Here is a 27,234-nt window from a genome sequence, read left to right on the forward strand (position 1 = left end):
GTCTTTTGAGCACGAGTTGCCTGTTCTCCTTGCTTGGTGTCCTGCCATAAACCATCCTCTGCTGCAAACGCCAGCGTTTCAGATAGGCCTTGCTCTGCTGTGAGCACACGGACTCGGGTTCGGCCGCGTGCCCCTCACCCAGAACCACCCCCAGCACGGCCCACAGCAGCCACACCCAACTGACTTCCCTCCACAGACCACAGTCTTCACACACCTGCCCTCACCCCACCCCCCACGGGGCAAACTCCTACTCATTCCGCAAGGCCTCTGTCAAGTGCCAACTCCACGCTGGCACCTTCCCCAACGTCCCCAAATGTACGGCTGTTCCATCCCCTTCAGCCTCCACAGCAACGTGTCCCTGCCTCTGTCAGGGCGCTTGGCAGTGCTGGGCCCTCCAGCCTGTGGATGGCAGGTAGCCTGGCTCCTCCTTTGTCTTTGCATCCCAAGAGCTTAGCGTGGGGACTGCTGAGTGGACGTGCAGTAAGGGGGCTGAGGCTGGGGCCAGCATCCCCCCTCCAAGGCCACCGCATGCCACTGCCAGGTGCTAGGGGAGGTGGACTGGAGGGGTCCCTCCCCCCAGTGCAGTGTGCTGGTGATGGAGGGGGCATTCTCCCCTCTCCATCCCCTCCCTCCAGGCCAGGCACCCACCATCAACCAGTCCCCCTCTGCATCCCAGTGACCTGGGTTCTCTCTTTGCACTTTCAGCAGCAGCAGCAAACATGGAGAAGCAAGTGTTACCAAATCTAACTTGAGTCCACTCACCTGCCATGCCGTGAAGCCCATCTGCTGATGCCCGGTGGTGGTGAAATTCGGTGCAGCGCTTATTGCAGACACCAAGCAAGGAGAACGTGTATGACTCATGCTCGGAAGAGCTGAACGCCAAGGAAGGGTTTTTTTAAAGGCAAAATTTGGGGGTGGGGCTGCAGGGGGCATGACTTTCTTCTGATTGGTTAGCGGTGAGGTTAACAGCGTGGTTTTCACAGCGTGGTTTTCACGGACTCTTAATCATTAACCTCCTGGTTTCAGTCTGGGGTCTCGTGCTTGTGGTCAGCATGTAGTCACCATCCTCCACCTGGGCGGGCGTCTTAGTGCCTGTTAACTCAAAGGTATGCATCAGTGTATACCTTCAGGAGGAATTAGAACTCTCTGTTGCCGAACTGTTACCTTACTTTTCTTGCATAACTGCTTTTCCTTTGTTTCTGCATTACCTCACTTCCCTAATTAGTAACTGCTTGCATCTGCTCTTTGGAACGCAGGGAGGCCTAGGAGACTAAAGCCTTTTTCTACAAACAAGAAGCAGGGGACACAGAGGGCCCAGCAGGTTCCTGCGCAGTTTCAATCCCCCCTTTTTTGATACCCCTCAACCTTGAGGGGAACAGAGATGGGACAAGAAAGGGAATAAAGTTTTGTGCTGAGAGGTTAATCATAAACTCGGCAGGGGAACTTGGTTTGAGGGAGGACTCAGTTTCACGAGTATCTGTCTGGATGCTGTGCTAGGCTGGCTCCGGCTCGCGCTAGGTCTCTCTCTGGAAAGTAGAGAAAGAGGAGCCTGAAGACGGCTCCTCCACACCGTCCACGCCCTGTTCATCCCACACTAAGCTAGCGTCCACACCTCATGCCCCAAAAGCCCTCTTGTGAGGACACCACTGGTCTCAGCTAAAATCAGGGTCCAGGGGCTTCCCTGGTGGCACAGTGGTTGAGAGTCCACCTGCAGATGCAGGGGACGTGGGTTCGTGCCCCAGTCCAGGAAGATCCCACATGCCGCAGAGCGGCTGGGCCCGTGAGCCATGGCCGCTGAGCCTGTGCGTCCGGAGCCTATGCTCCGCAACGGGAGAGGCCACAACAGTGAGAGGCCTGCGTACCGCAAAAATAAATAAATAAATAAAATCAGGGTCCGCCTCGCAGGGCTGTGGGGAGGACAAGAGTCACTCTTCTAGACAGCCTCTCAGAGTCGTGGCATTTCATAGGCGTTACCTAATGTATCTAATGATCTGATTTCATCCTCGCAGCAACCCTATGAGGTAGGTGCTAAAGGATCCTTATTTACAGGTGAGAAAACAGCAGGGCAAAAAGGGGCAAGACACCAGAGTCACCAGCTCCCCAGGCAGGGTTCCAACTCAGGCCATCTGAGCCCAGACCCTTGACCACATGCAACTCTGCATGAAGGGCTGCCAGGCACAGAGGAAGTGCCCCACAGACGCTGGTCATGGCTCCTTGAGGCATTTGCCAGGACTGAATACTCCCTCCTCCGAGGGCACCTGAGGGCTCCAATCTGGCTTGTCCCAGGCTCCTCGGCTTTGGGTGTTACTTTGAGATCTCTTTTCACTCCCAACATCTCTCTCTCTCTCCAGGCTTTTACCTCCACCGACCCCTCTAACTCTGACCGTTCTAGATGTACCTCTCCAGCAAACATCTCCAGCCTAGCTTGGTCTCTGAGCTCCAAAAACTGCCTAAACCTACAGCACCTTCCAGCTTCAAAGCTCTTGCACATCTGTTTCTTTAGACCTCCCAACGCCCTGTGGTGTCAGCTTTGGTATCACTCCCTTTGATGGACAACAAAACTACGGCACTAGGGAGACTTGCCAAGTGGTCTCTGTAGTCACATGGCAAGGACTGCAGCACCAGGATGCCACCTCAGCCCGCGCTCTCTCCCTGAGTTGAACCTATAGAAGTGGGCTAGTAGTCTTCCATTCATCCTGCCTTCCATTGAGGAAGTCTACATATAAAAAACAATAGCTCAAAGGAAACAAGGTATGACATTATTAATAAAATGTGGATACGCAGCCAATCATGCACTCTTATCCTCGAAGTAGCGTTTCAGTGTTTCTCTTAGAAGCTCAACTAGAGCCTCCTTCCTTCCCCAGTGTAATCATGGGAGACCCCAGCACAGGTTTGACCACAGGCTTTGAGAATTAAGATGGGATTAACTCCCTAATTAGCTGAGCTCTTAAGCAAGTCAGGTAACATCCTTAGCCTCCATTTCCCCTTTTATGAAATCACATACACCATCTCCACAAGACTCATAAGTGACTTGCCAACCCTGAGGTTTATTCTCTGCTGTTCCAGAGGGCAAGCATCATGTCTTATTTTACATTATTCTTCCAGAGGCTAATGCAGGACCTGGTACAGAGGAAGTGCTCAAATAATATTTCTTAAATGAATGTTGCTCTGGGGCCCAGGAATCAGGTGCCTGACTGACAGGGAGTTTTGAGTCTTGCCAGCCTTGAGCTTGACACCTGACATTAATCTTTGACTGATTTGGGAACTGCCCAAATCCTCAGAATTCTCTCTTCTCCTGCCTGATACCTCTCTATCTTGGAGACCTGCAGACATTTATAAGGGATTCCAATGGGGGCTCAGCGTCTATTCACATAAAATCCACATGTTCTACCCTCCAGCTCCTGCAAAGCTAGATGCTGCAGTTTAATATTTAGGGAAACTATTTTGCCATTTAACACATCCCCTGCCCTGTTGAAATGGAGAAAGTGTTCACCATCCAACACTAAATATTAATGCCTCCGAAGCTCCTTCCAAGTGCTCCTTTTCCTCCTACCCCATCACCCAGAAACACGCAAAGTGGTCCCACTACCTTGCTTTAGACCATCCGCTTCTCCTCCTCAGAACTCAGACACATCCCTCTTTTTTTTTTTTTTTGCGGTACGCGGGCCTCTCACCGTTGTGGCCTCTCCTGCTGCAGAGCACAGGCTCCGGACGCGCAGGCTCAGTGGCCGTGGCTCACGGGCCCAGCCGCTCTGCGGCATGTGGGATCCTCCCGGACCGGGACTGGGGCATGAACCTGTGTCCCCTGCATCGGCAGGCGGACTCTCAACCACTGTGCCACCAGAGAAGCCCCAGACACATCCCTCTTGATGAGTCAGGTTACTTTGGGACCAAACACATTCACATGACAACCATGTTTGCAAAGCGCCTTCTGCTTATGCATCTGTCTCATGCTCTCATGTCTACTTAACGCTGTCCATTTTCTTTGATGGGATGCATTGAAAGCTGTTCCTCCCATATTTCCAAGCAGCAAAACACTCAATAGGGAAAAATTAGTGAGCCAGAGCTAATGAAGTGACTCAAATAAATCCTCCTATGAGTTTCACTAGTACAGAAGATGAGTCCAAGTACTTCACTGTGATGATAGGTAGAAATGCAGCTGATGGCATGGTGGTCCTCTGGTTCCACTGGTCCTCAGAGTAAGTCTGTATCAAAACTGCTTATAGGGACAAAGGGGAAGAGGGTATCAGGCCGCTTTTGAGATCTGCATTCAGGTTCGCCTTTGTGGTGGAGCCAGGACAGAACAAAAGTAGCAGAGCTTTGGGAAACTCTCCCACATGAACTTGGTCATATTCACGACAACAGAACTGTAACCAGATGCAGTTGCTCATATAAAATAAAGTGATAAAGGGATACACACCAAATATTAACAGTGGTTGTCTCTGGGATTACCAGGAAATCTCGTTTTCTTCTTGGTGCTTCTTTCATTTTTCCCAAATTCCTATAGTGGATACAAACTCCTTTTATAATCCAAAAAATAAAATGTTAAAAATGATAAACTGGTTAAAATAAATTCCAAATGTATACACCCAAATCAGGCTCTCAAAGGGTCACTCGGAGTGTCTGTGTGAAAGAATTAAAAGCACAGACTCCGAAATCAGGCTACTTGGGTTCAAATCTCAGCCCTGCCTCTTACTAACTGTTGTGTACTTGGGCAAATTTCTTAACCTTTCTGTGCATCAGTTTCCTTATCTATAACATGAGGATAATAATATCTTCCTTACAGGATTATTGTAAGGATTAAATTAGTTAATACACAAGAAACCCCCAGAACAATGCCTGGCATAAAACAAATACTTATTTGCTATTATGACTTATTGCCATAGGCCTACTATTGCTCAAAATGTTTAGGGACCATCTTTTGGGAGTATTGTATTCAGGGTCTTAAACACATTCCCTTGAATCATTTCAATGTGATTAAAATTTCCTCCTTTGAAGATGTGCCAATTCTGGGAGCAGCCAAGCTGTTTGGGGTTCGAAGTAAGGTGTGTTTATGAAATCAAGGGCCTGATGTTCTTGTATTGCTCATCTACCGCCTATGAAGAATTCCATAAAACACACATGCACACATACCCCCAGGTAATTCAGCACCACCTAGGGTGTGATCAATCCCTGGGTGACTAATACGTTCTGCTTCTACTAGAGACAGATTGAAAAATAAAGTTTATTCATGAGACCTCTTCATTCAATTGATCTTGAAGGCTTTATGTACTACCGTGCAACCAAAGGGCAAATCTCATAAAAGGCTGATTTACATTTAAATTCGAGGCTTTTTTTTCTTCCTCAAAGTTTGCTGATGCTGAGTTTTAAGTATGATATGTCATTGTTTTCACATAAATATTCCCAAACATTACCAGTTGTCATCTGGCGTTAAGTAGGGTTGCGACACAATGATAACATTAGCATTTTTAAAAGCATAACATCATTGTTCTGTAAATTGTTGCAGGCTCAAATTACCCTACACACAATCTTTTTAAAAAAATTAATGGGGCACTGGCATCAAAGCCAGTTAAGGTTGTATAAAAAGAATGGCATCCACCTCCTTTTGCTGGGACCCTACTGGTCTCGTGTGAGCCCAATTAGCGCCCTAATGGGACATGGTGCAATCGTATGCTCCACCGTGTACATAAATAAAGGTGAGTAAAATGTGCACTGGACATCTTTTCCCAAGACACAAAGGATTTTGATAAAATTTAACTGGGTTGTCGCAAAGCAAAAGAATCGTTCGTGTTTCTGATTACTGAATTCTTAAAAAAAAATTCCAATTTAAGAAAAAGGCTTCATTGATCTAGCATCAGTAGGAAATGTTGTGTTCCACATAAATGATTTTGCAAAGTAATTGAAGTTTACCTCTTTCTGTCTCCAAATGTCATTTTTAATCTTTCTGGTGGAAATCTTTTAAAAATGTATTACCTCTACCCTTGAATTCCCTAAACAGTATTACTATTACAGACTTCTCATATTGTACCAAAAGGGCAAAGTAGCATGGCGAATAAGAACACAAACTTAAGAATGGAATAAATCTAGGTTTGAGTCTAGATTCTACCACTTCCTACATGTGAGATCTTGGAGGTGTCACTTAGCCTCTCTTACGAGCAATTGTCCTCATCTCTTAAAACAAAGGTTAATTATCTAAATCACAGGATCACTTTTAGAATTAAAAAAAAAAGTTTATAAAGAGTTTAGCACAGCAACTGGTAAAGAACAGGGGCCAAACTGAAGAGAGCCATTATTATTTTAATCAGGTGGGTAATGTAACTTGTAGGACTCTGTACTTTTGGGGCCCAATAGGGTCTATACTAAAGGGCCCCAACAAACTGTTGACTTCCTTTATCTCTAACAGAGGTTTCTGACAGTCCATATTTTCTGATAGCTTTTCGTTTGTTGTTGTCAGGGCTTCTGCCTTAATAGTCTTTTTCCATTTTTAATTTACTGTGGCCTAGGAAACCAGAGACTCATAGCTGACATGTAGGCAGAGTTTGAGGGCTACATTGTCACCCCAAGGACTCAAAAACAGTATCCTCCCAGGGTTAAACTTTAAAATCAACACATAATAGGCATAATAATCTTACAGAAACATGGCTCTCAAGCCAGAAGGTATTATTATAGCCCAGTCTGAATGCACTGTTAACATCAGCTACAGAATGTTTTGGTGTGGGGAGGAGTGAACTCAACCACAAAACAAAAAGATGACTCAGGGTGCGAGACATGGGCAGTGCCCAAGCCCTGTCCAGGGGAAACTGGCAAAGGGACTTCAAGGATTTAAGATCCCATTGGCAAGACCTTCTTAAATAGAAATGGATACAAGGAGTATCTATATCCTGAAGGTTTCAAATACTGTTTGTATGGAGTAGATTCTTCTTCTAGTGGAACGTCAATCATCCGTTATCCGTTCAGTATTTATTGGGCGACCACTATTCACGCCCAGACCCCTCCCACTTTTACTCTGCACCCAAGCTCAACAAGCAACCTTCTCATCGTAACTGGCTTCTTAGGTAGAGCTCCTTACACGGGGGGAATGTACTGGCCACGTTAACCTGCTAAGAGACAGGGCGATTTCCCGAGGTGAATTAATAAATGGGCGTTATTTTGTTGCATATCCGTCTCAGGAGCTTGGTTAGGGTGCGTCTGCCGTCAAGAGATAACTCTCTATCGTATGTCGACAAAACCCGCTATCTAAGCCTGGAACCTAAGGGCTAGGCCATGACCGGACGGTAGGTATCCCCTTGGGATTTTTCTGGGCACTCTGACACCGAATGGTGACAGGAGGCAGGGTGGCACAGTGATACAGAACAGGAGCACTGTTCTACTGAAGGCTGGTTTTGCCATCTACTTTCTGGTTTCCCTTAAGCAACTTACTTAAACTTCTCTGAGCCTCTTTTTCCTCATCTACCAAATGGGATGATAAAACTTCAGAGATTGATTCTGGCTCAATATTTAAACAAGAGCAACATCCCGGAAGATGTTACACCAAAGCACCTGCCCTCTCCCACCCGTTCCATCCTCTCTGGTCCTGACTTTGTAGGTCCACCTGCCTTTCGTCACTGATCAGAGGCAAGTGTGGCATCCCTCACAGACTTCATCACCTCCAGAAGCCTCATCATACCGCTGTGCTTTCTTCTCTCAGATTTGAAAATTGCCTTCTTAGCAAATTGTCTCTTAGCAAAGGTAGTTACAGCTTTAAGGGAGCCACTTAGTTGTCGTCCCGGCAGAATAATTTTATTTACTTCAAAACAGCCACCATGTCTCCCCTCTCCTCAGCCAACACAAGTAGACACTGTGTTCTTCTTCGAGGATCCACCATCTGAGACCAGCTTGTTAATAACAAAATTATTCCAGGTCTTAGTGTTCTCTTCTCGATGAAATAAACATGCCTTTAAAACAGACAAATCAAATGGTGTTTGGAGACTGTATTAACCATCTTTATTGCACTCCAAAGAACAACTCGAGACACGCGTAGAGAGTGGATTTTCAAAGAGGTGTTTTCTTGACCCAGTTAAATTTTTATTCAGTGAAAAAAGTTGACATTGAGACAAAAATGATTTAAAACTGTGAGACAATATAGTAAAATCTTCAGCATAAACCAGTGATTTGGAAACTTATCGAGGCAACTGAAATGATAAATATCTAATTTCACTTTGGAGAGAAGCAAGTATACAGTGTTTCACTTTAAGAGCAGAGTAGGCCTTTATTTTGCTGCAAATACTTTTGATTTTTGCCTGTAGGTTCTAATAGTTCATAACAAGAGTCTTTAATTGAGAAATGACATGGAATATCAGAGAATAATGTTCCATTCCAGCATTCGTACTTGTCCCATTTGAGCTATTACACGTGAAACTAATACCGTTCTTGGGTTACGTGGCTCTGATGATTTAATTCAAAATATGGCTGCTCAAAATTAGTGGGCAGAATCATATACATGACCCATCCTCCTTCAACCCATGTTTGCTGGGGGTACCCCTTCTGAAAACATGCTTGCCATGTGTGTACCCAACAGCACACATAATCTCTCGCTATCTGCTCCATACCTCAGTCTTGCATAGAAAGTAGTCTATATATACTTAATGCACTGGCTTTTATTACATAAAAATTGTACCTGAAAGGCAGCACACGCTTCCTTTAAGAAAAATAATGCAATAGTAATGTCAAGATACAATATCAACACGAGTGAAGATTCTGCACAGCATTTTGGAGTCAATCCCTAAAATCAATATGGAAGTGGTATCCGGTTTGCTGACTTCCCTGGATCCTGTCTTTGAGGGACCCCCAATTCTCTGCAAGGAAGAGAAACGTCTCAGGGATTCACTGTGACATTCTTAGTGGGAAAGCGACCAACCAAACCCGACAGGATGGGGTTTCTGCCCTTAAGGAAGTACTGAGAACATGACCTCACTAGATTAAGAGTTACCATTAGGTGAATGTTTGAAGGCAGGATTGTCCAGTCCCCCTGCCCCAAAAATGTCCACTGGTCTGAGAAGTTCCTTAAATTGTTGGAGAGCTGCATCTAGTGGGTCACCCATGTTGGGTAGAGAACATGTAGCTGTGTGTCGCATACCTGTCCCCCACAAATATCCCCGGTGAAACTACCAGAGGTGGAACCCCAGGAACCCCTCTTCCCAAAGTCAGAAGTTTCAACCAGTTACCCAGCGTCGTAACTATTTACCCAGCTTGCCAGGGCAGCCAGCAGTCACGGGAGCGTCTCACCTGTCTGGAAAAGGGTCTGCATAGGCATGGCCTCTCCCTTGATTCCTCTGCAGAACTCTACTCTCTGTTATTTTATCCACACGGACCCACATCTCATAAGGCTTGAGGGCCATTCAATCCATCAAGGGGCAAAACCAACTTCCAGAGGAGATTTATACACAATTCCCTGCCCGCCAAGCTGTAGTGGTCTACTCGTGCTCCGTTGACCACATGAATGTGGGCTTCTGAAATTCTAATGCATCCTGGAAGAAAATAAAGCCCTTTCCCTGTACAGTGTGAACTTTGGAGGTGGCATCTCCAACGAGGTACAAAAGCCCCTTCTTCAAAAGGCTCCAATTGGTCACAGTGAAGACAATTATCTGGTCACCTTCAAAGGCTCCACGGAGTTTCTGTTCTCATTTGCTCTTGTCACTCCCACCTCGGGACTCTTGCAGATGGCGTATATACATCAAACCTCACAAAGCTATGCAGAGGGAGGTGAGAGTGCGTGCTTCAAAAGTTCATAAAAATAGACAATTTCCACATAGCTCCATCTATCTAGCTTAGTCTTCAGGAACTTAGCTCTTCTGTTTATATAAAATACTCTAGCCCTAAGAGGCTGCTTTTTCTCCAACAGCCCAGTAGCATTTTCCAAGGAGACGGGTGATGGCCAGTCTATACAGTACGGTGCACTAAGCATTGGCAGGCACTGGGAACAAGACTCGGAAGCTCAGAAATATCTCAAGTTGCCAACTGGAGACATGTGCTCTGTAGAAAGGCTTGCCTATGGAAAAACTGAATATAAAGTCCCAGAGCCTTTGATATCAGCTTTCACAAATGCCACCAAAAAGTTGGCAGAAAAAGAAAAGAAGAAAATAGACTTCCTAGTGGTTCGATTAAATGACTTGCCTCCCACCAGATCATTCATCTTTCAGTTACTTAAAGTGCTTATTTATAAAAAGGGGAGGTGGTAGGGCTCGGAGTTTTGAATGAAACTCCACGGTAAGACACGATAAAGCCAAAGAAATTCCAGTCTTTAAAAATATAACACAGGAAAGAGATAGAAGAAAAACATGCGGGAAGAAGGCTTGTCATTTACCACCACTCACGACATACTAAACGTCTACCATTGAAAATACTCCTCAAGCAGAATATATATATACACAAATAAAATGTTTTAACTAAAAAAACTTTAATTGGCTCTTTGTTTCCCAAACACTCCCCAGGTAGAACAAAACTATGTTATCAGCCAAGAATGATACTTCTGGTTAAAAGGAAGCAAATGCTTGTGAGAAGGTGATGCGTTACATCTAAGAGGAGATGGGGTTTTGACAAAGCTTGCAGGTGAGGGACCCATGTGCAGAAGCATGACTTTGGAATATCCCCAGAGCTCACTGCTTCTCGTTCAGGAAGAAGTTCTACAGTGAGGTGCATACGATTGGCGTCACAATGATGCTAGACACTGCTGCTAACAACACTAGGTCTCGAGAGTGGGCACCAGTCCCCAGTGGATTTCACACACCTGCCAAGTGGCCATGGTTTGAATACAGGGGAGGCATTGAAAGGCAGAAGGATACAGCCCAGCTTACTTTACAGAGCACATCAACTCTAGCGTTGCCACTACCATGAACTGGATCGAATGGTCTCAAATTCACACATCTCCTGTCTCTCTGTAAGAGTGAAGAGCATTTTCTTCTTTAAACTGGGCAGGGGTACAGGGGAGGCAGGTGGAAGAAGAGAAGAAAAGAGAAGGCACTGACCCAATTCGAAATGACTGCATATATCAGTATGGATTTTTAAGGACAGTAAGCGGCCACCTCAACACAAATACAAAACTTTACATTCGACATTCTTCAGCGGTAAGTAAAAACAAAACGAAACAAAAAGTCCCCAAAGGAAAAATTAGGTACTATATCTGCCAGTGTAGCTATCATGGCACAAATCTAGAACTCTCTCCCACAATCAGAGCAATGTTTTGCAATGACAATGACACCAGTGTATAATAAAGCAGTGTTATCATTTTGTAGCTTTCAAAGCTACATCTTGTACAGAGGCGTGTCCATTAAGAATCCATCCATTAATATGAGAGAGGAAGCTGTTGCTTGCAGGGCTTCCCAAGCTGCAGCTCTGTTTAACTGAAATGGAGCAATGACTCAATATGCTCTCCTGCCAAACACCGTTGTGTGACACAGAGTGAATAAAAATGGATTGTTTCTGGAATGGCAACAAAACTGCTTCTGTTCCCCACGCCTCAACCCTATAGGCGAGGGGCTCATAACATGTGTGGTGTCAGATGACCACTAAAGCCTTGCCCTATACAGAGTTCCAATAAATTAACAAAATAACACAAAAGAACCTTCCCCCGTCATATGCCCAAACACTTTCATAGAAACTAAATGCAAAAAAAATTTTAAATTTGAGCATACTTTCGAGGAGGAGGGATTCTACCCATCACTCTCGAAGTTTTTATTAAATACATTTCTGTGTCTTAGAAAAATAAAAAGAACGGCCAATTTACTGAACCAAAATTATCTCACAGACTTAAAAAGCATGCCCAGTAAGCACAGCCCTGTAAGACTACACTAATATCAAATCAAAGCAATTTGGTTACTAAAATCAACCTGGTTTGAAGTTCACAGTTGATTACGACAAAGTTTATTCATTCCTTTCTTTCCTCCTTTTTTTTTTGTTTTTTTTTTGTTTTTTATTTTTTTGGCCCATATAAAAATAACATATTGCAACTCAAAGTGCATCTTTTAAAATAAACCATCAACTATCTTTATCAAATAAAATATTTACACCATTTGGTTTCTAGTGAGGAAAGCTCTTTTAGGCTATCACCATGGGGACGTCGTCGGAAAATCCAGTTATCATCGGAGCATCTTCATCGTCCTCCCCTAAAGGCAAGACAGTCAGTCCTTGGTGAGTTCTGGGGCACTTCCACCCAACCCCACACCCCACCACTGACCCTCCATCCCTACAGCACAAGCCCCAGCTGGAAAAGTCAGCAGCAGAGCCAGCCAGGCACAAGAATCGATGCTGAAACCCAGCCCAGCTTCTCTCTGACACTCTTGGGTCACCTGTTCCCCATCAACGGGTGGCCAAGCTTATTTTCATGGTACTTGAAATTAACCAAATAAGAGAAGTAAATCTTTGACGAGAGTGGATCTTATTCCCTATCCCAAAGTCCAACGGGTGGCTTAGGTGCCCCGATTTGAGTTGTCCACACCCTATGCTATAGCACAGCGAACGTCACTGTCTGTTTTCTCCTTTGAACCCACACTGCTCATCAAGAAAAGGATCCTTAGAGGGGTTTGAGCATTTAACCAGACTCATGGTTGTCCCCTCACGGGCCCTGGTACCATCCTGAGCAACTAAGTGCTGATCTGCTTTCAGTGATCACTGCACGGCACCATGATGGGTGGATTCCTCTTGCCCCCAGTAACAGAAGCAAAGAACCCACCAAAGAACCCACCCTATTCACGCAAGGCAGTCCAAGCGCCTGGGATAAAACAAGAAAGGAAACTGAGAAGAAAAGGGAGAAGACCTAATGACGAATGATCAGTGAGCAGGGAATACGTAAATGTCTGCATAAACAAAACAAAACTGTAACTAGTTGACAGAAAAAAATAAATATGTAAGCTCACATTCAGCAGTCTGAGTTTGGACAAGCCCGAGCTTGGGGAAGGCCCCAAAACACGCCTATTTGATTACATTTATTAAGTGGCCTACTTGCTCAATTAGCATTTAGGAATTTGAGCACACAGACATTTATAAAAGGAACATTTCCTTCTCTTCGCCATGCCATATGCCACCGACACGTAGAAGAAGAATGGCCAGTGAGGTTGTGCTAGCCATCAGAAAGAGAAACAGCAAGATGGGAAGGGCTTCTTTGGACAGAAGCCGATGGGGAAAGCGTGGCTTTTTGTCTAGACTAACATCTCCAGAGACGTCAGGACTCCAGGTCTGTGAAGGGTGAGATGGGTTGGAAATTCTTAAGAATTTGCCAACACTTTGGGAACACCCAAAGCCCGGGGTCTGCCCATCCTTCCTGTAAAAGGCAAGCTCCTATCTGTTCTTTCGCAGAACTCCCTGTCTCGGACACACTATTTAAGAGAATACTGATATTTTAATTTAGGAGCAACTTCAAAGCAAAGGGCTCCAACGGATTCAACCCAAAACAGTGGGATCACTGGTTAGTAAAGCACTCTGCTAGCGTCAAAAGATGAGCTCAAGGCAGGCGTTTCCTCAGCAAGCCCCTGGCTTTGTGGGGTCTGCCCTGGGAGGAAGAACCCTGTGCCCTGACGCACTCACCCAGGTCATCCCCCGAGGAGAAGACGGCCGAGCCCAGCCTGGAGCTGTAGTGGCTGTTGGCAAAAGCGGTGAAGCTGCTCTGCAGCCTCCGATGCTTCATGTACAGGACGGCAAACCCAACGCCCAGGCTCAGCAGTATCAGGAACAAGATGGGCACCACCACGGCAGCAACGTCGGTAGATCTGGCGGCCTGGATCGCTGATGCATCCCCACCTGCCAAGGCAAGAGGCCAACCCGTAAGCCTCCCACGTAAGGGCAGGAGAACGGACTGGGCAACCCCTCACTGCCCAACCCACCCCAAAACGCCAAGAGCCTGCAACACCTCCCCGAACCGCCTGCCCGGTGTGGCACGTTCCTGCACGTGACGCCTGACTCCTTGCCATGAGCAATGGAGGACAGGCCTTGTGCGTGCAAATACGGTAATTACATTAGGCTCCTAATCACGGCCTCGTTGGTTATTTGGATAATCTCTCGGAAGGGAGACCTTTGTTGGGGTACCAACACTGATTTCATTAGCGTTATTACTTAAGACCGCTTGCTTGCCTTACATAAGAGGATGTGAAATCAGACCACTAATTAATGAGATTGCAATTATTTCCCCCTACTTGGCACCAAAGTCACTCTGAACTGCAATTACTTGAAGCTGCATTAAGTGATACAAATGAGTTTCCTTTACTGCAATACTGACTTAACAGCTCATGAAGTTTTATGAGGTTTTTTAACTTAAATAAGAGAGAGAGAGAGAGAATCTTTCCATATACATTTAACATTTTTTAAAAGCTCTTTGCAAAGCCATCTGGGTGTCTATAACCCAACAGTGATGCTCCCTTCCCACTGTTTTAAACAGATACTAGCTTTATCATGACATACTGACAAAGTTGTAGCAACAGGGCTCTGGGGCAAAGCCATCTCCTTGTTGGGTTAGAGCCAGCCTTCCTGGAAGGGTAGATTTTTTTTTTTTTTTTGCGGTACGCGGGCCTCTCACTGTTGTGGCCTCTCCCGTTGCAGAGCACAGGCTCCAGACGTGCAGGCTCAGCGGCCATGGCTCACGGGCCCAGCCGCTCCGCGGCATGTGGGATCTTCCCGGACCGGGGCACGAACCCGCATCCCCTGCATCGGCAGGCGGACTCTCAACCACTGTGCCACCAGGGGAGCCCAAAGGGGTAGATTTTTGTCATAAATCCTGGGGAAAGTCTGAACCTGAGGCAGGGACATGGCTGGCAGGAGTCAGTTTTAGCTAAGGAAGCAAAGTGAACTTCCTCCGTCTCCATGAGGAGCTTCATCAGGCTTGAGGTTGTTCCCTGGTGCAGGGCAAGGTGATGCAGGCCAGGGCTCTGCCTTGTGGAGAGAGCTCGGGAGCTGCCCAGGGCTTCATCCCAACAGGTCCTCGTAAAGATGGGCCAGAGAGCAGCCATTTCCTGTGAGCCTGATCTAACAATTCAATAGCCGCGTCGTTAATTTCCTGCACTATCGACTTACTGGAAAAAACTCTCCCAAATCTCAGTTCACGTGTCCCAACCTAATCCCAGCTGTGAAGTGGTAAACTGGGGGAAAGCTCTGGGCTGGAGCAGTTAAGAGGAAGCCAGCACGGTGGAGGCGGCAGGAATGAGTGAGCTCCCATCCTCACCCCGCCTCCGAGGGGACGTGAACATCAAGGGGCAGGACGTGGCTCGAGAGGTCTACCTGAGAGACTCTCCCACCTGACGGTCTTGGTTCTACAAAGGTAGCTGGCAGATGTCCTCACAGCAGTTTTCCCCAAAGTCTTATTTCACAGGTTGCTAATAGGTTTTACTTAAAAAGGAGACTCTATTTAAAAAACACTAGGACAACAAGAGTTTGGTTGTTTGTTTCCTGTAGAAACTTCTCAGAACCTCAAACATGCGACAGTTTTCCAAGGGATGTGGTGTGCAAGGTTTCCTTCTTTTAGGGAGGTGCCAAGGATAAGGATTCCACCAGAAGCCACGCTGGGAAGCGTGATGGAACGTATAACAAGTCTAACGTAAGATTCCTAGCTTAAGCACTGGTTAGTTCTTGGCTGGGAATAAATGGAACTACAAAGGCCAGTGGCAAAACATTTGTTGAAATCCTGGCTAAGCTATTACAGTCTGAGCAGAATTTCCGTGTAAATGGAAGGTTCCTCTCCCCTGCCATCAGCATGGCCCGACACTGCTGTCTGTGAGTGTCCAGAAGACAGAGATCCCAGGTCAACTTCAGGCTTTGATCTGAGGCTGACGGTGAAGATGAAGGGGAAGGCTGAGAAATCAGGGAGTCTGTGATGAGATAATCTACTGACTTGCAGAATCCTAGGGAATATTAGCATATTAGAAGCTCTGAACAGTCCTCCAAAGAATAAAAACAAAACTCGTTAAGCTAGTGCTTCCCAAGCAGAATCTCCGTTTTAAACAAAAGCTCCCTTTCTTCTGCTTTACATTCAGAATATGGTCACCTTATAATCCCAGCTCCTCACACCATGCCTGACTCAGGAAGTATTTGTTAAATATATCAGTATCTGATTAAACTGATGCATAAATGATTTTCCTTTGAGCTGCAAGAATATTTTAAATGCATTTTAGAAAAACACATGTTCATCAAGCCATGCTACATCCTTGATGTATTTCCCCGGAATTGAAGATGGAAATGGGCAACAGCAACTTACCAGATCCCAACTCATCATAGAGCAGGACAGCAGGCTCCCCACAAATCTGGCTGCCAAAAAGGCATCGTGCTTGGACAGTGAAAGTATAATTATGACCCAACTTCAGGTGGGAGATTTTAAAGAAATTGTCAGTAGTATTCCCAAGGTAAGCTGTGATATTCATGGCACTATCAAACATGTGTATCTCGTAGCCCTGAAAACAAACACAGGAGGGATTGCTCAGAAGTTAAATAAGGAATCTGACAGCTGCTATTACTGGTTCCAACTTTGTAAGCTCCTTATTGCCGACATCTATAGATGCTAAAGCAGTGTGTTTTGTACCAGTTCTTTTTACATTAGCACTGAGATATTGGATTCAGAAAATGGGAACATTCTCATCCCCAACATCTCAATAACTACCCACTTCTGAGCCACATAGTAGAAATGAAAAGCACAGACCTCACAAAAGCCTTTTTTTTTTTTTTTTTTTTGCGGTACGCGGGCCTCTCACTGTTGTGGTCTCTCCAGTTGCGGAGCACAGGCTCTGGACACGCAGGCTCAGCGGCCATGGCTCACAGGCCCAGCCGCTTCACGGCATGTGAGATCCTCCTGGACCGGGGCACGAACCCATGTCCCCCGCATTGGTAGGCGGACTCTCAACCACTGCGCCACCAGGGAAGCCCACAAAAGCCATTTTAACAAATACTTCAGTACAGAATTCAAAGTTCTGGTCAGCAATCCACTTATCTCAAGGAATATTAAATGATACAAAGAATCCGGACAATACAGCAACAGGTCATTGAAATGAGATTGGACCAATAATAAACCCAAGTTGCAGTGGACTCCAGGCATGGGGTAAAAAATAAAAACAAGACCTTTCTCCTTAGAACAGCCTATACAAACTCCATTGCTGGCTTGCAGCTCACTTCCTATCTCCGTGCTTTCTAGCTCATCCAAGCTGATCTCAGCCCCAGACCAGCCTGGCCTTGAACTAAGCAGCACTACAGCAGCTCAGGCTCTGTTCACTCGGGGAGTGTGAAATAAGCATCCTACTTAGACTGGCTCGGGGAGAGTCTTGGACTCCTGTGCTGGAAAAACCTCTCTTGGAACAGCCCTAACCCAGCATGCTGGCTGGGATCAGGATTGACTCCCAGACTTCTCGGTTGATCTCCAAGTCTTCCAGTGTCATAGCTACCAGCACCTCCCCTCTGCAAAACCCCTCCCGCCTTATTTCTACCCACATATTGGACCCCACTGCATAATCATGGTCTTCTGGTTCTCATTCTATTGACCTGCTTCTTCTTTGAACTCTAAGTGAGGAGGAAGGAAGAAGGACACATTAAGCTTATGCTGGAACCCTCCACTGGGAATGGAATACTGACTGCAAGCCCAACCTTTATAAAGAGCTGGGCTTTATATAGAGCTGGGCTCCTGCCACGCTGATGACAATCGGCTGCCCAACTGGGTCTCCCTATAGCACCTGCCTGGAGTCCTACTCCTGCCTTCTTTTTTATAAACTACTAACTAGCATTTATTATTTTCTGTCTAATATATATGTGGTGTAGGACATTTGCAAAATACATAAGGGGATAAAGAAAAAAAAATGTAAATGATACCAACATCAGCCACCCATAATTTACTTGACCAACCCTCTTCTAGTGGGCGTTTAGGGTGTGTCTTCTTTCTTACTGTCATAAATCAAGTTCTTTATGCACACTGTTTCCTGAGAGTAAAATCCTAGAAGAATTGCTGGATCAAACGATGTAACACTTTCAACGTTTCTGATACCTATTGCCAAAGTGCCTTACAGAAGGTTGAACCCATTCGTATTCCCAGAGCACTCCTCTCCCCAACTATGACTCATAGTGGTACTACCCTCCCCCCAAACTTTTGCCAATTTAATGTGAAAGTGCTGTATCTGTGCCGTTTAGATTACTAGTGAGGCTGAAACTTTATTTTCTTTTGCTCACTGCTGCTTGAAAATTTCTACCTCGTTACCTGTTCCTTATTCAAAATTATAACACAGTTGACCCCTGAACAATGTAGGGGTTGGGGCCCTGACCCTCTGAGCAGTCAAAAATCCGAGAATAACTTAGAGTGGACCCTGTGTATCCTCGGTTCTGCATCCTTGCATTCAATCAACCACAGAGGGTGTGGTACTGTAGGTTCCACATATAAGTGGACCTGCACAATTCAAATCTGCGTTTTTCAAGGGTCAATGTGTTTCTGTTTTGAATTGATTTGAAAGCTCTCTTTACACTTAAATATATTAACCATTTATATGTCACAGTTGTGAGAGTTGTGAGAATTTTCAAATTTTAATTTAGCTTTGCTTCTGGGACGATTTAGAACTGTGGGGCTCTTTGCCAATGCTCTACCCCGAGGTAGCCATGGTTGATTTACTGTGTATCTATTTAGCCCATGCTTTGCTGACAATGGGGCCAACCCAGCTCCACTGGAGAATCTGTCCACCCTTGGATGGCAAATCTATTCCCAGGTGCCACTCTCCTCCTCCTCCTGTCTCCTGCTGTGAGTTCAGTAATTGGTCTGCTAATAACAAAATGAAACAAGGTGTTTTTCATATGTCAAAAGACTATCTTCAAGCACTTCCTGCTCGCTGGAAAGAAACTGGTAAGATTCCAGGTTGACAGTGCAGCTCGGTTCCCCAGTACTGAAGCCATAGCCCCGCCCTCAGACTCTTTGGGAAAGATGGGGCCCTGGGTTCCGATGCTGAGCCCCAGTCCAGCCTCAGGAAGCACAGTGAGGACTCCAGCCCATTTCCCTATCTTTCAGGGGATGACAAGTTCAGGATTGAAAAGTGCTTAGTGCAGAGATTCACATCTTTAATGGGCAGTATAAACATTTCACTAATTAGCAATCCCACAGAAAATGGTCCTTTAATTCTCAAGTTCACTCCCCTGCCCTATCCTTTCTTTTTACTCTATCTACGCCAGCATGCTGTTAACGAGCTCATCTCTAAAATGGCATTTCAATTAGATTTCCAAAGTCACTGAGAAGGAGGGAGGAACTTACCCTGCTTTCATTAAAATGCTTTTCCTTCAAAGCTAGGCTTTTCCAAAACAGAAGAACATGGTCATTTTCTGTTATGATTTTTAAGGCATCAGGTGCAGATAATGAAACTGAAAATTAAAGATGAAGCAGGATGCAGTTAGTGGCTCAACATCTGAGTCTCCGTTTTCTTGTCTGTCAAAGGTTGATTAAATAATGCTCATCTTGAAGGGATAGGTTAAGGAAGGAATAATACACATATACCGCTTAGTATACAGCCTAGCACATTGTAGACACTCTTTAACTGGCATCTCATTTGTTGTTATAATACCTTTAGCCAAGAAATTTGGACATTATCTAGACTCAAGGATGGCCAAAAACAAATGGGGTAGAAGGAAGGGATGGGGTGGGATGGAACCATGTTCAAAGTTTACCTGGACTTCTGCTCTGGTTCCAGTCTACTTTCGTGCTCCAAATGCCAGAGGCCTTAGAGGTCATTGAGGGGCTAGGGAGCTCGGTCTGAAGACAGAGCCCTGGAATGACCACAGAGTATGGCCCAGGCCCACGGTTCACACTGCCAGCCTCGGTTACTGACACTCCTGATATTGTCTGCTGCTGTCTGAATAACTGAGCTTATTACTTGCTCTCTGAACTTGAGCCTGACTGCTGAGCCAGCCTGGAGCTGGCAGCAAATCCCCCTTTAATCTGCTGCCCAGTTACTGGTCTCCGTCCATTTCTGCATAGGATGTTGCCACAAGGAACCACGACGACTTCAGTCCAGGTGCCCAGATGCAATGCTTGGCTTTAAGTAGCAAATATTCAGTTTTATTTCCTAACTCTCTTGGAAATGTCAAAACCAGCTAGGGGAGGGGAGACTGAAGGAGATGGAGAATATGGAAAATGACAGCCACTGCCCAGCCCACAGTGCCCTGGCCACCACCCTGCAGCCCAGATCCTGGGACCCCTGCATGGCTCTGCCCCAGCATGGACACTGCGGGTTGTCTTTGCACTTCCTGTGCAATTACTGATAGAAATCCCATGTCTTCAAAAGACTAAAAAATAAAAAAGGAAAAAAAGAAATCCCATGCCTAGAGGCGTTCTAGCAGCACTGGGAGTGCCTTGCTGTGTGAGGAGGCCTCCAATCGCTCGTTGGCTTACCTGTGGTAATTTTGATACTGGAGTCTTTGCTCATGTTCCCCAGCTGGACAATGACATGGTATTTCCCTCCAGGCTCCAACTTGTTAAGGGTGTATTCCATGGTACTGTTGCGGGATTTTACCTTGTAGCTCCTGTCACTCTTCCTTATTAGATCTTTAACTGCAATTGCATATAGCTAGGACAAGAAAAAGACATCTTAATGGTAATCAGGAACCTGGAGTTGTTTTACTCTTTGTAGTTCAATGGTGGCCTATGTAACATAAGTATGTCAGTGGCTGTGACCCCCGGCAACGATATTTTGAGCCCCAATGTCTGTTCTTTGGAAAGCCTCTGAGGTAGTCATGTCCAACCTTATAACAAGTATTCACTCCCAGATTTGTGCAGAGAATTGTCAGTTTGAGCCACCTACCCGCCTCCCCCCAAAAAAACAACTCTAGGGAAAACCGCATTTGTGGTGCAGCAGCAGGTAGGTTGGAACGTGCAAGGAAAACCCCAGTTCAGTGCTCAAACTCTCCGTCTCCACCACTGCCATAGTGTCGGGATGCCGTCAGAGGGGAACAAGGAATGACAGTGTGCAACCCCAGCTCTGAGAGACAACAAACCCCGTTTACTTTCTCCCAGGTTGCTTCTCACATCTACGGGGACAGGGAGGAAGTAAAAGGACAGGCAGTGAGCACAGGGAACTCAACCATCAGGAAGAAGCTGAGAGTCCAGAGGAGTCTTTGTGACCAAGCATTTAAAACCACCCACCCCTGCGACGGCAGCAAGGGCAGAGGGCATGGAGGTCAGAGCAGCCCGGGCAAGGGAAAATGGGAGATTTTTTCCAGAATCAATGCCTCTTCTCTTAGGGCACAGGCCAGCGAACTTTTTTGTAAAGGTTCAGAGAGCAAATATCTTAGGCCTTGAAGAACAGATGGTCTCTACCACAATGACTCAACTCTCTTGCTTGTAGCATAAAAGCAGCTGTAGATAATGTGTAAACGAATGGGTATAACTTGGTTCTAATAAAACTTTATTGAGAAAAACAGGCAGTGGGCTAGATTGAGATTTGTCAGTGAAGGCAGAGAAAGCAGAGAAGGAGGGACAAACCAGCATGGTAGCCAGGAATACTGGAGATGTGACAATGAAGAAGACGCACCTGTAAGGACCCCGTCTTTGACCAGGCAGAAATAGGGGGAGACCTCCTGCTGAGCTCCAAGCACCAGGCCTAGGTTTCTTGTTCCATTACAGGACCCACCCGCCCCCGGAACCAGACCATGCGTCCCCTCACCAGGTCCTGGTCAGGAGAATCGTATGGGGATTCCCACTTGATGACGGCGGAGGTTTTGCCTGTATGAACCACGTGCAGGTGACGGGGAGGAAGCCTGCTATCCGGGATCATCCTCACCACGACGTAGTCAGAGGACGGCCCCTGGTAGGGCGCCACCACCCGGACCTGAAACAAACACCACTCGAACTCATGCAGTTGTCACCAAACCACTGTTTCAACAAAATAGTGACATACGGATACAATTAAAATTCAATGCATACAAAAAGACGTAGAATAATTGCCCACCTACCCCAGATCTCTAATCCATTTTCCCGGTGGTAGTACTAGTAATGATTTTATGTGCTTCCTTCCAGAAGTGTCCTACACAAATATAAGCCCAGATATACGGGCATGTGTGTATAGATACGTACTTATATATGTGTGTACTTATGCATGCATGTATATGTGTAGCCTACGGTTCTTAATTTTTTTTACACAAATGCAAAAACATTACACATATTATTATGCTCTTCGCTTCTTTTACTTAATAATACAGCATGGAGATTTTTCCAGATCAGTACATTTGGAGTTTGTTGTATCTGTGTTGGATGGTTGCACTATACTCCATCACAAAGATAAGCAATAACCCTTTTAACCAGTCTCCTCTTGATAGACATTTGTTCCAAATCTTTTGTTTTCACAAGCAACAGTATACCAAACATGTTTCTCTAAATATCTTGGCACACATGCAAAAGCATGTAAGCTAAATTCCTAGAGTGGAATCTGACAAAAGCTTTTATTTATTCCGTGACCCATTCGCCAAGTTCTCAATCCTGCACAAGGGAGCTGTAGTTGGTTAAGTGGCCGTTCATGCTGCGTTTCAAGTAAAAACCTGATGCTTGTGAAAAAGAACCATCCTCCCGTGTCCCTCTCTCTCACACTCCCTCTCTCTCGCACAAATACATATACACACGTGCACGCGCGCAGGCGCACATGCATCGCACGCGGATCCTGGAATCCACACCTCCAGCTCCCCAGGTCCTGGGTCTGAGCTAGGAGGCCAGCAATTAAGACATCCTCAAAAAATAAAACATTCTTCTGTACTCCTGGCACAGGAGACTTACCAGAAACAAATACTGCTCATCCCCACTGACAAGGACTGTTTTGTTGTGCTGTGACGTAGTCAAGCTCTTGGGGTTGCGATAGAGGTCAAGAAAGGATGTGGCATAGAAGATGCCATAAACCTGGTAAAAGGAGAGAACAGAAAAGGACACCAGTTCAGTGGCCAGTGACCTCACTCTCATGAAAGGCCTAATTTAAGACCCCGGGGAACCGCTTCAAATGAGCTCACAAAGAATTCTTCATTCAACATCTATTTCATCAGCATTTACAGAGAAGGCACCCTGGGCCAGGCAGTGGCTTCCCACCTGCAAAGATAAATACAGTGCGGACTCTCCTCAGAGCTTGCTTTTTTGAGGAGAGCCAGGCAGAGAGGAAAAACAGAACTATCAATAACAAGATGCAAATGTGGAAGGTTAGATGCTATACTAGAAGACTGCATAATAAACTGGGGAAAAGAGGGGTGGACCAAGGTGCAAAGGGGATAGCAAGTGTGCAAGCTCGTGGAGGGGGCATGGGGAGGGAGGGCGGGCACTGCTGGCTGCCTAGGACATTCCCATCCTCCCCTCCGCCCTCAGTAGAATCCTGGTTCTTAGTGAGAACTGCTACCTGGAAACAGGCCTACACCCACACCTCCCTCCAAGCAGCAGAGGCCACGTGACAGGGCCGGTCAACAAGATGTCAGCAGATGTTCCAGGCAGGACCTCGGTGAGGACACATTGAAATGCAGGGAGCGGTAACCTTCTTCTGCCCTCCCGCTGCCTGGAACATGCAGGGTGATGTGGTCCAGGAGGCCCCCTGGACTGCAAGGTGATGCCACGGGCTGGAGGTGGCAGGGCCTGGGGCCCAGATCAAACTGTGCTGCGGCTATAGAAGCTCCCAGATGGCTGAACTCCAAACTCTGACCGACTTGTAATTAGGAGGGAAATAAACTGTTGAAAGCCACAGTTACTCTCCATTCCTGTTCTATGCACCCATTCTTAACCCTAATTGGTACACGTGGAGTTTAAAGCAGGAGGTGGGAGTCGGATGGCCTCGTAGAGGGGAAAGTGGAAGCCGAGAGCATGTTTCTAATGGGGGAACCATGAGGAAGCTTCCTTTGTAAGATAGGAACAAAGGGCATTTTCTCCAAGAGCATATGAGCAGGCAAGAAAGGGGACTTGAAAACTGTACATGTTTGGAGAAGCTGTGGGGATGAAGGGAGCCCATCAGGGACATGCAGAAGGACTTGGGTGTCTCAGATGAGCAAATGGGAATGGAACAGGAATAGGGGAAGGAGAGAGCTCAGACGGGATGGCAGAGGGGGACCCAGGGCGCAGGCAGGCCTGACTCCAGAGAGGACAGGCCCGTGGCCACCATGGGGTGGGGGCTTCAACCAGGAGCCAGGAAAGGGGTCCCTGGAGCCACGGGAGCCAGGGTGCAAGAAGGCCCCATGCAGACAGTGATGGGGGCAGCTCTTGCGGTGCCAACGGCAGCCGTGAGCGAGACCCCAGCGTCCGCAGTGAGATGAAGACGGGCGGAAGCTAAGAGCTTCGTCCAGAGGACTCCACCGGCCCCTGACCCTCGGAAGGCTACCATGAGTGTAAGGGGTCTCTCAGCCAGGAGGAGGCCGGGCTAGGCTCCTTCTCCAAGTTCACGTGTGGTGAGACACTAAAAACAAGTCACGGGCCAATGTTCTGTACACGACGCCCCACTCCGTGCAGACAGCTGGGGGTGACAGGTGGGCAGGCTCTGAGTTGGGTACTTAAACAGAGACAAAGGGCCCTCTGTGGTAAGGGTCTACTTCCAGGTAAAATGGAGACCAGGGGGTGGCTCTGGGCATTCTCACCTCTGTCTCTGCCCCAGAGTCAGGTTCTGGAGCAACAGAAGCGCCCAGGCTGTTAAATTAGCTGGACCTGAGCTCTAACTCGGCCTGTTGCTTACTAACCCTCGACTTTGGCCAGTTACTTCACCCCCTCTGAGCCATGGTCTCCTCACTGGTAGAGCAGGAACATTTACCCCACAGAGCTGGCGAGAGGATTAAGTGCGAGACCATGGATGGAGGGTGGGCATCGTGCCTGGCACACAGCGGGTGCTCAGTTAACTCCTACCTCTCCCTCCTTCTTCACGGCTGATCTCACAGACAACTACTTGCAAACCTTGGTTCTTTCCCCATGAACCAGTCCTGCCCCCAACGCACACTGAGGATGCCCTCAGAAGACAAGACGTGCACCGATTCCTCCTCACCAGCCACTGAGGATTCACTAAGGCTCGATTACAGATTTAGTTCCATATGCTTTTCCATTTGGAAAACCCAGTAAACAATCCTTCCCTTCAAGAACTTACAAACTAGTTAGGGAGATGAGAGTAGACAGAAGATATCAAATCGGATACGTAGCATCTAATGAAACATTATGCTGTGTGGCATCAACTCTAAAGATTTAGGAGTTGGTAAGGGAAAGAGATCCAGCAGAAGAGCTAGGGTTTGACTACATAGCAGCAGGAGCAGGAAGAATTCCAGGGAAGAGAGAGCAGACGCCCTGGTGCAGAGGCAGGAGGGGCATGAAAAGAGGCTTGCGAAGGTGCACCGAAGAGCAAGGGAGGGTGCACACTGTGGAAGGTGGGGAATCAAAACCAGGCTCAAAACGAAGCACAGATCTAATTCCAGTGAGGCAAAATGCATACATGAAAACAAAAGGCCTATATACAAGTAGAGCCGGCATCCTGGAATGAACTGGGGCGGGGTGTGTTTGGGGGGGACAGAGAAAGCAACCTGGGGGCGGGGGATCCCGTAGGTGAGGAGGGGCTAGAGGAGCCTGAGGCATGGTCCTCAGGTGCGATACTCATTGTCCCCGCAGGCGACTTCTCACCCATCCCTAGGTGAGACTCCCAGCTCAGGAATGTGCCCCCTCCTCACACTAGGTCTATTCAGCAAACAGCAGGGGGTTCTTTGTCTTGGATGCCAGGCCAGGATGCAGAAAGGGATGCTGAGGCAGGATGTCAGGCGCCTCTAGAAGGTAATCCAGAACTGACTACAAGGGTAGCTTGTGTTTGTGATGAGAAGAAAAACAACAGCAACAGAGGGGGAAGCCCTGGGGGTGTCTGGTGGCCTAGTGCCAGGGGACAGTCCATCCCCGCTCTGCAAGGGTCATCCTGGCTGACTTACCACATTCCTGGGGCCGGTCCAGGTGCATTCCACCGCCGTCTGATTGACGGCCTTGGCTTTGAGGCTCGGGGCGGGTGGGCGGACTCCTCTGGTCGTGACATGCTCAAATGCCAGAGGACTGTCCCCCAAGTCGGTCTTGGCCCAGGCAGAAATCTCGTAGGTTGTATGAGCTGTCAGGTTGCCAACTGGGGAAACAGGGACAAAGGGCTGGGGGGAGCAGTCAGGAATACATATCTTTATATGCACACCCTATTTTTTTTAATGTAATCTCTCCATTTAAGTGAGCCCCACATGCTGTAGAATTTTACAAATTCACTCGGCGTGATTTATTAATGACTGCATGGGCACGGGAAAATGCCTTTTAAAGCTGCCCATCTGGGGATATAAATTGGTACGACCCTCCTGGAGAGCCATTTGGCCTTGTGAGAGTCTTGAAATCCTTCCGAACCTTCAGTGCAGTTAAGTGAGAGGGATCCAAAAATTTGTGCAACCAGGATGTCTGTCACAGTGTTTGTTACGGTAGAAAAACGTATAATCATCTGACTGCCCAGCGACAAGGCAACAGTTAAATAATGTGCATCCACGAGCTTCACGTGCATTCCATGAACTGTTACGCGGCCACTCAAGGTTGTTTCCGAGAATATACAATGAAACTAGAAAATTCTGTGATTTACATTCAGTGAAAAAGGCAGGATATAAAATTACATATAGTATTATTCAAATTTTATTTAAGAAGATATAAAGAAATCAATGAGGAGGAGAAGTATTAACTTAGGAACTACCCAAAATGTAAAAGTGGTTTCCCTGGGAAGTGAAAGGATAGGAAATTAAAAATTTGATTGTACCTTTTTTGTTTTCCTAATTTTCTGTAATAAACATGTGCCCCCTTTCTAATTAGGGGAAATGTGGTTAAAAACGAAGAGCAGTGAACAAAGAGGAGGATGTGCTGAGAGGACAGCCTCTGGAGTCAGAAGGACGTGGGTTCAAGGCCCAACTCTACCCTCTGTACTTGGACAAGCAAGAATGAAGTACCCAAACTCTCTGAGGTCACTTCCTCGTTGGTAAAAGACGGAGGAAGGTGACAGCAGTTACCCCAGCTGGCTGTTGCAGGGAACAAAAGAAGAAAATGCCTGTAAGGTGCTCGGCATGACGCCTGGCACGGAGCAAGCCCTTTGTGTGATTCAGGCAAAGGCTGGTAAGACTTTTGCTCCCGACGCTGCCAATTTCTACTGGTGTAACGCTGAGGCGATGAGACCAGAGCCTCTGGAATTACAGAGGCATGGCTTCCCATCTTGGCTCTGCCGCCTTCTGGGGGAATCACTCAGTCCCTGAACCTTGTTTTCTCGTCCATAAAATGAGTAG

The 27,234-nt window shown here is 46.7% G+C and overlaps 1 protein-coding gene across 1 annotated transcript in view; it reads right to left on the reverse strand.

Annotated features, from left to right (window-relative positions):
• Positions 1 to 7,955: 7,955 nt before the first annotated feature.
• SORL1 (sortilin related receptor 1) overlaps positions 7,956 to 27,234 on the reverse strand; it is a 162,666-nt gene continuing 143,387 nt past the window's right edge. Inside the window, exons 41-48 of the mRNA XM_081241421.1 lie at positions 25,873 to 26,057; positions 22,733 to 22,852; positions 21,630 to 21,794; positions 20,360 to 20,534; positions 19,226 to 19,332; positions 16,214 to 16,406; positions 13,558 to 13,770; positions 7,956 to 12,140 (exon numbers count right to left, since the gene is read on the reverse strand). Coding sequence (XP_081097547.1) covers positions 12,073 to 12,140; positions 13,558 to 13,770; positions 16,214 to 16,406; positions 19,226 to 19,332; positions 20,360 to 20,534; positions 21,630 to 21,794; positions 22,733 to 22,852; positions 25,873 to 26,057 — 1,226 coding nt within the window. The 3' untranslated portion in view covers positions 7,956 to 12,072. The remainder of the gene's footprint in view (positions 12,141 to 13,557; positions 13,771 to 16,213; positions 16,407 to 19,225; positions 19,333 to 20,359; positions 20,535 to 21,629; positions 21,795 to 22,732; positions 22,853 to 25,872; positions 26,058 to 27,234) is intronic.

Source organism: Mesoplodon bidens (genome assembly GCF_964165515.1).
Source record: "Mesoplodon bidens genome assembly, chromosome: 7".
In the NCBI taxonomy this organism is placed as follows: domain Eukaryota; kingdom Metazoa; phylum Chordata; class Mammalia; order Artiodactyla; family Ziphiidae; genus Mesoplodon; species Mesoplodon bidens.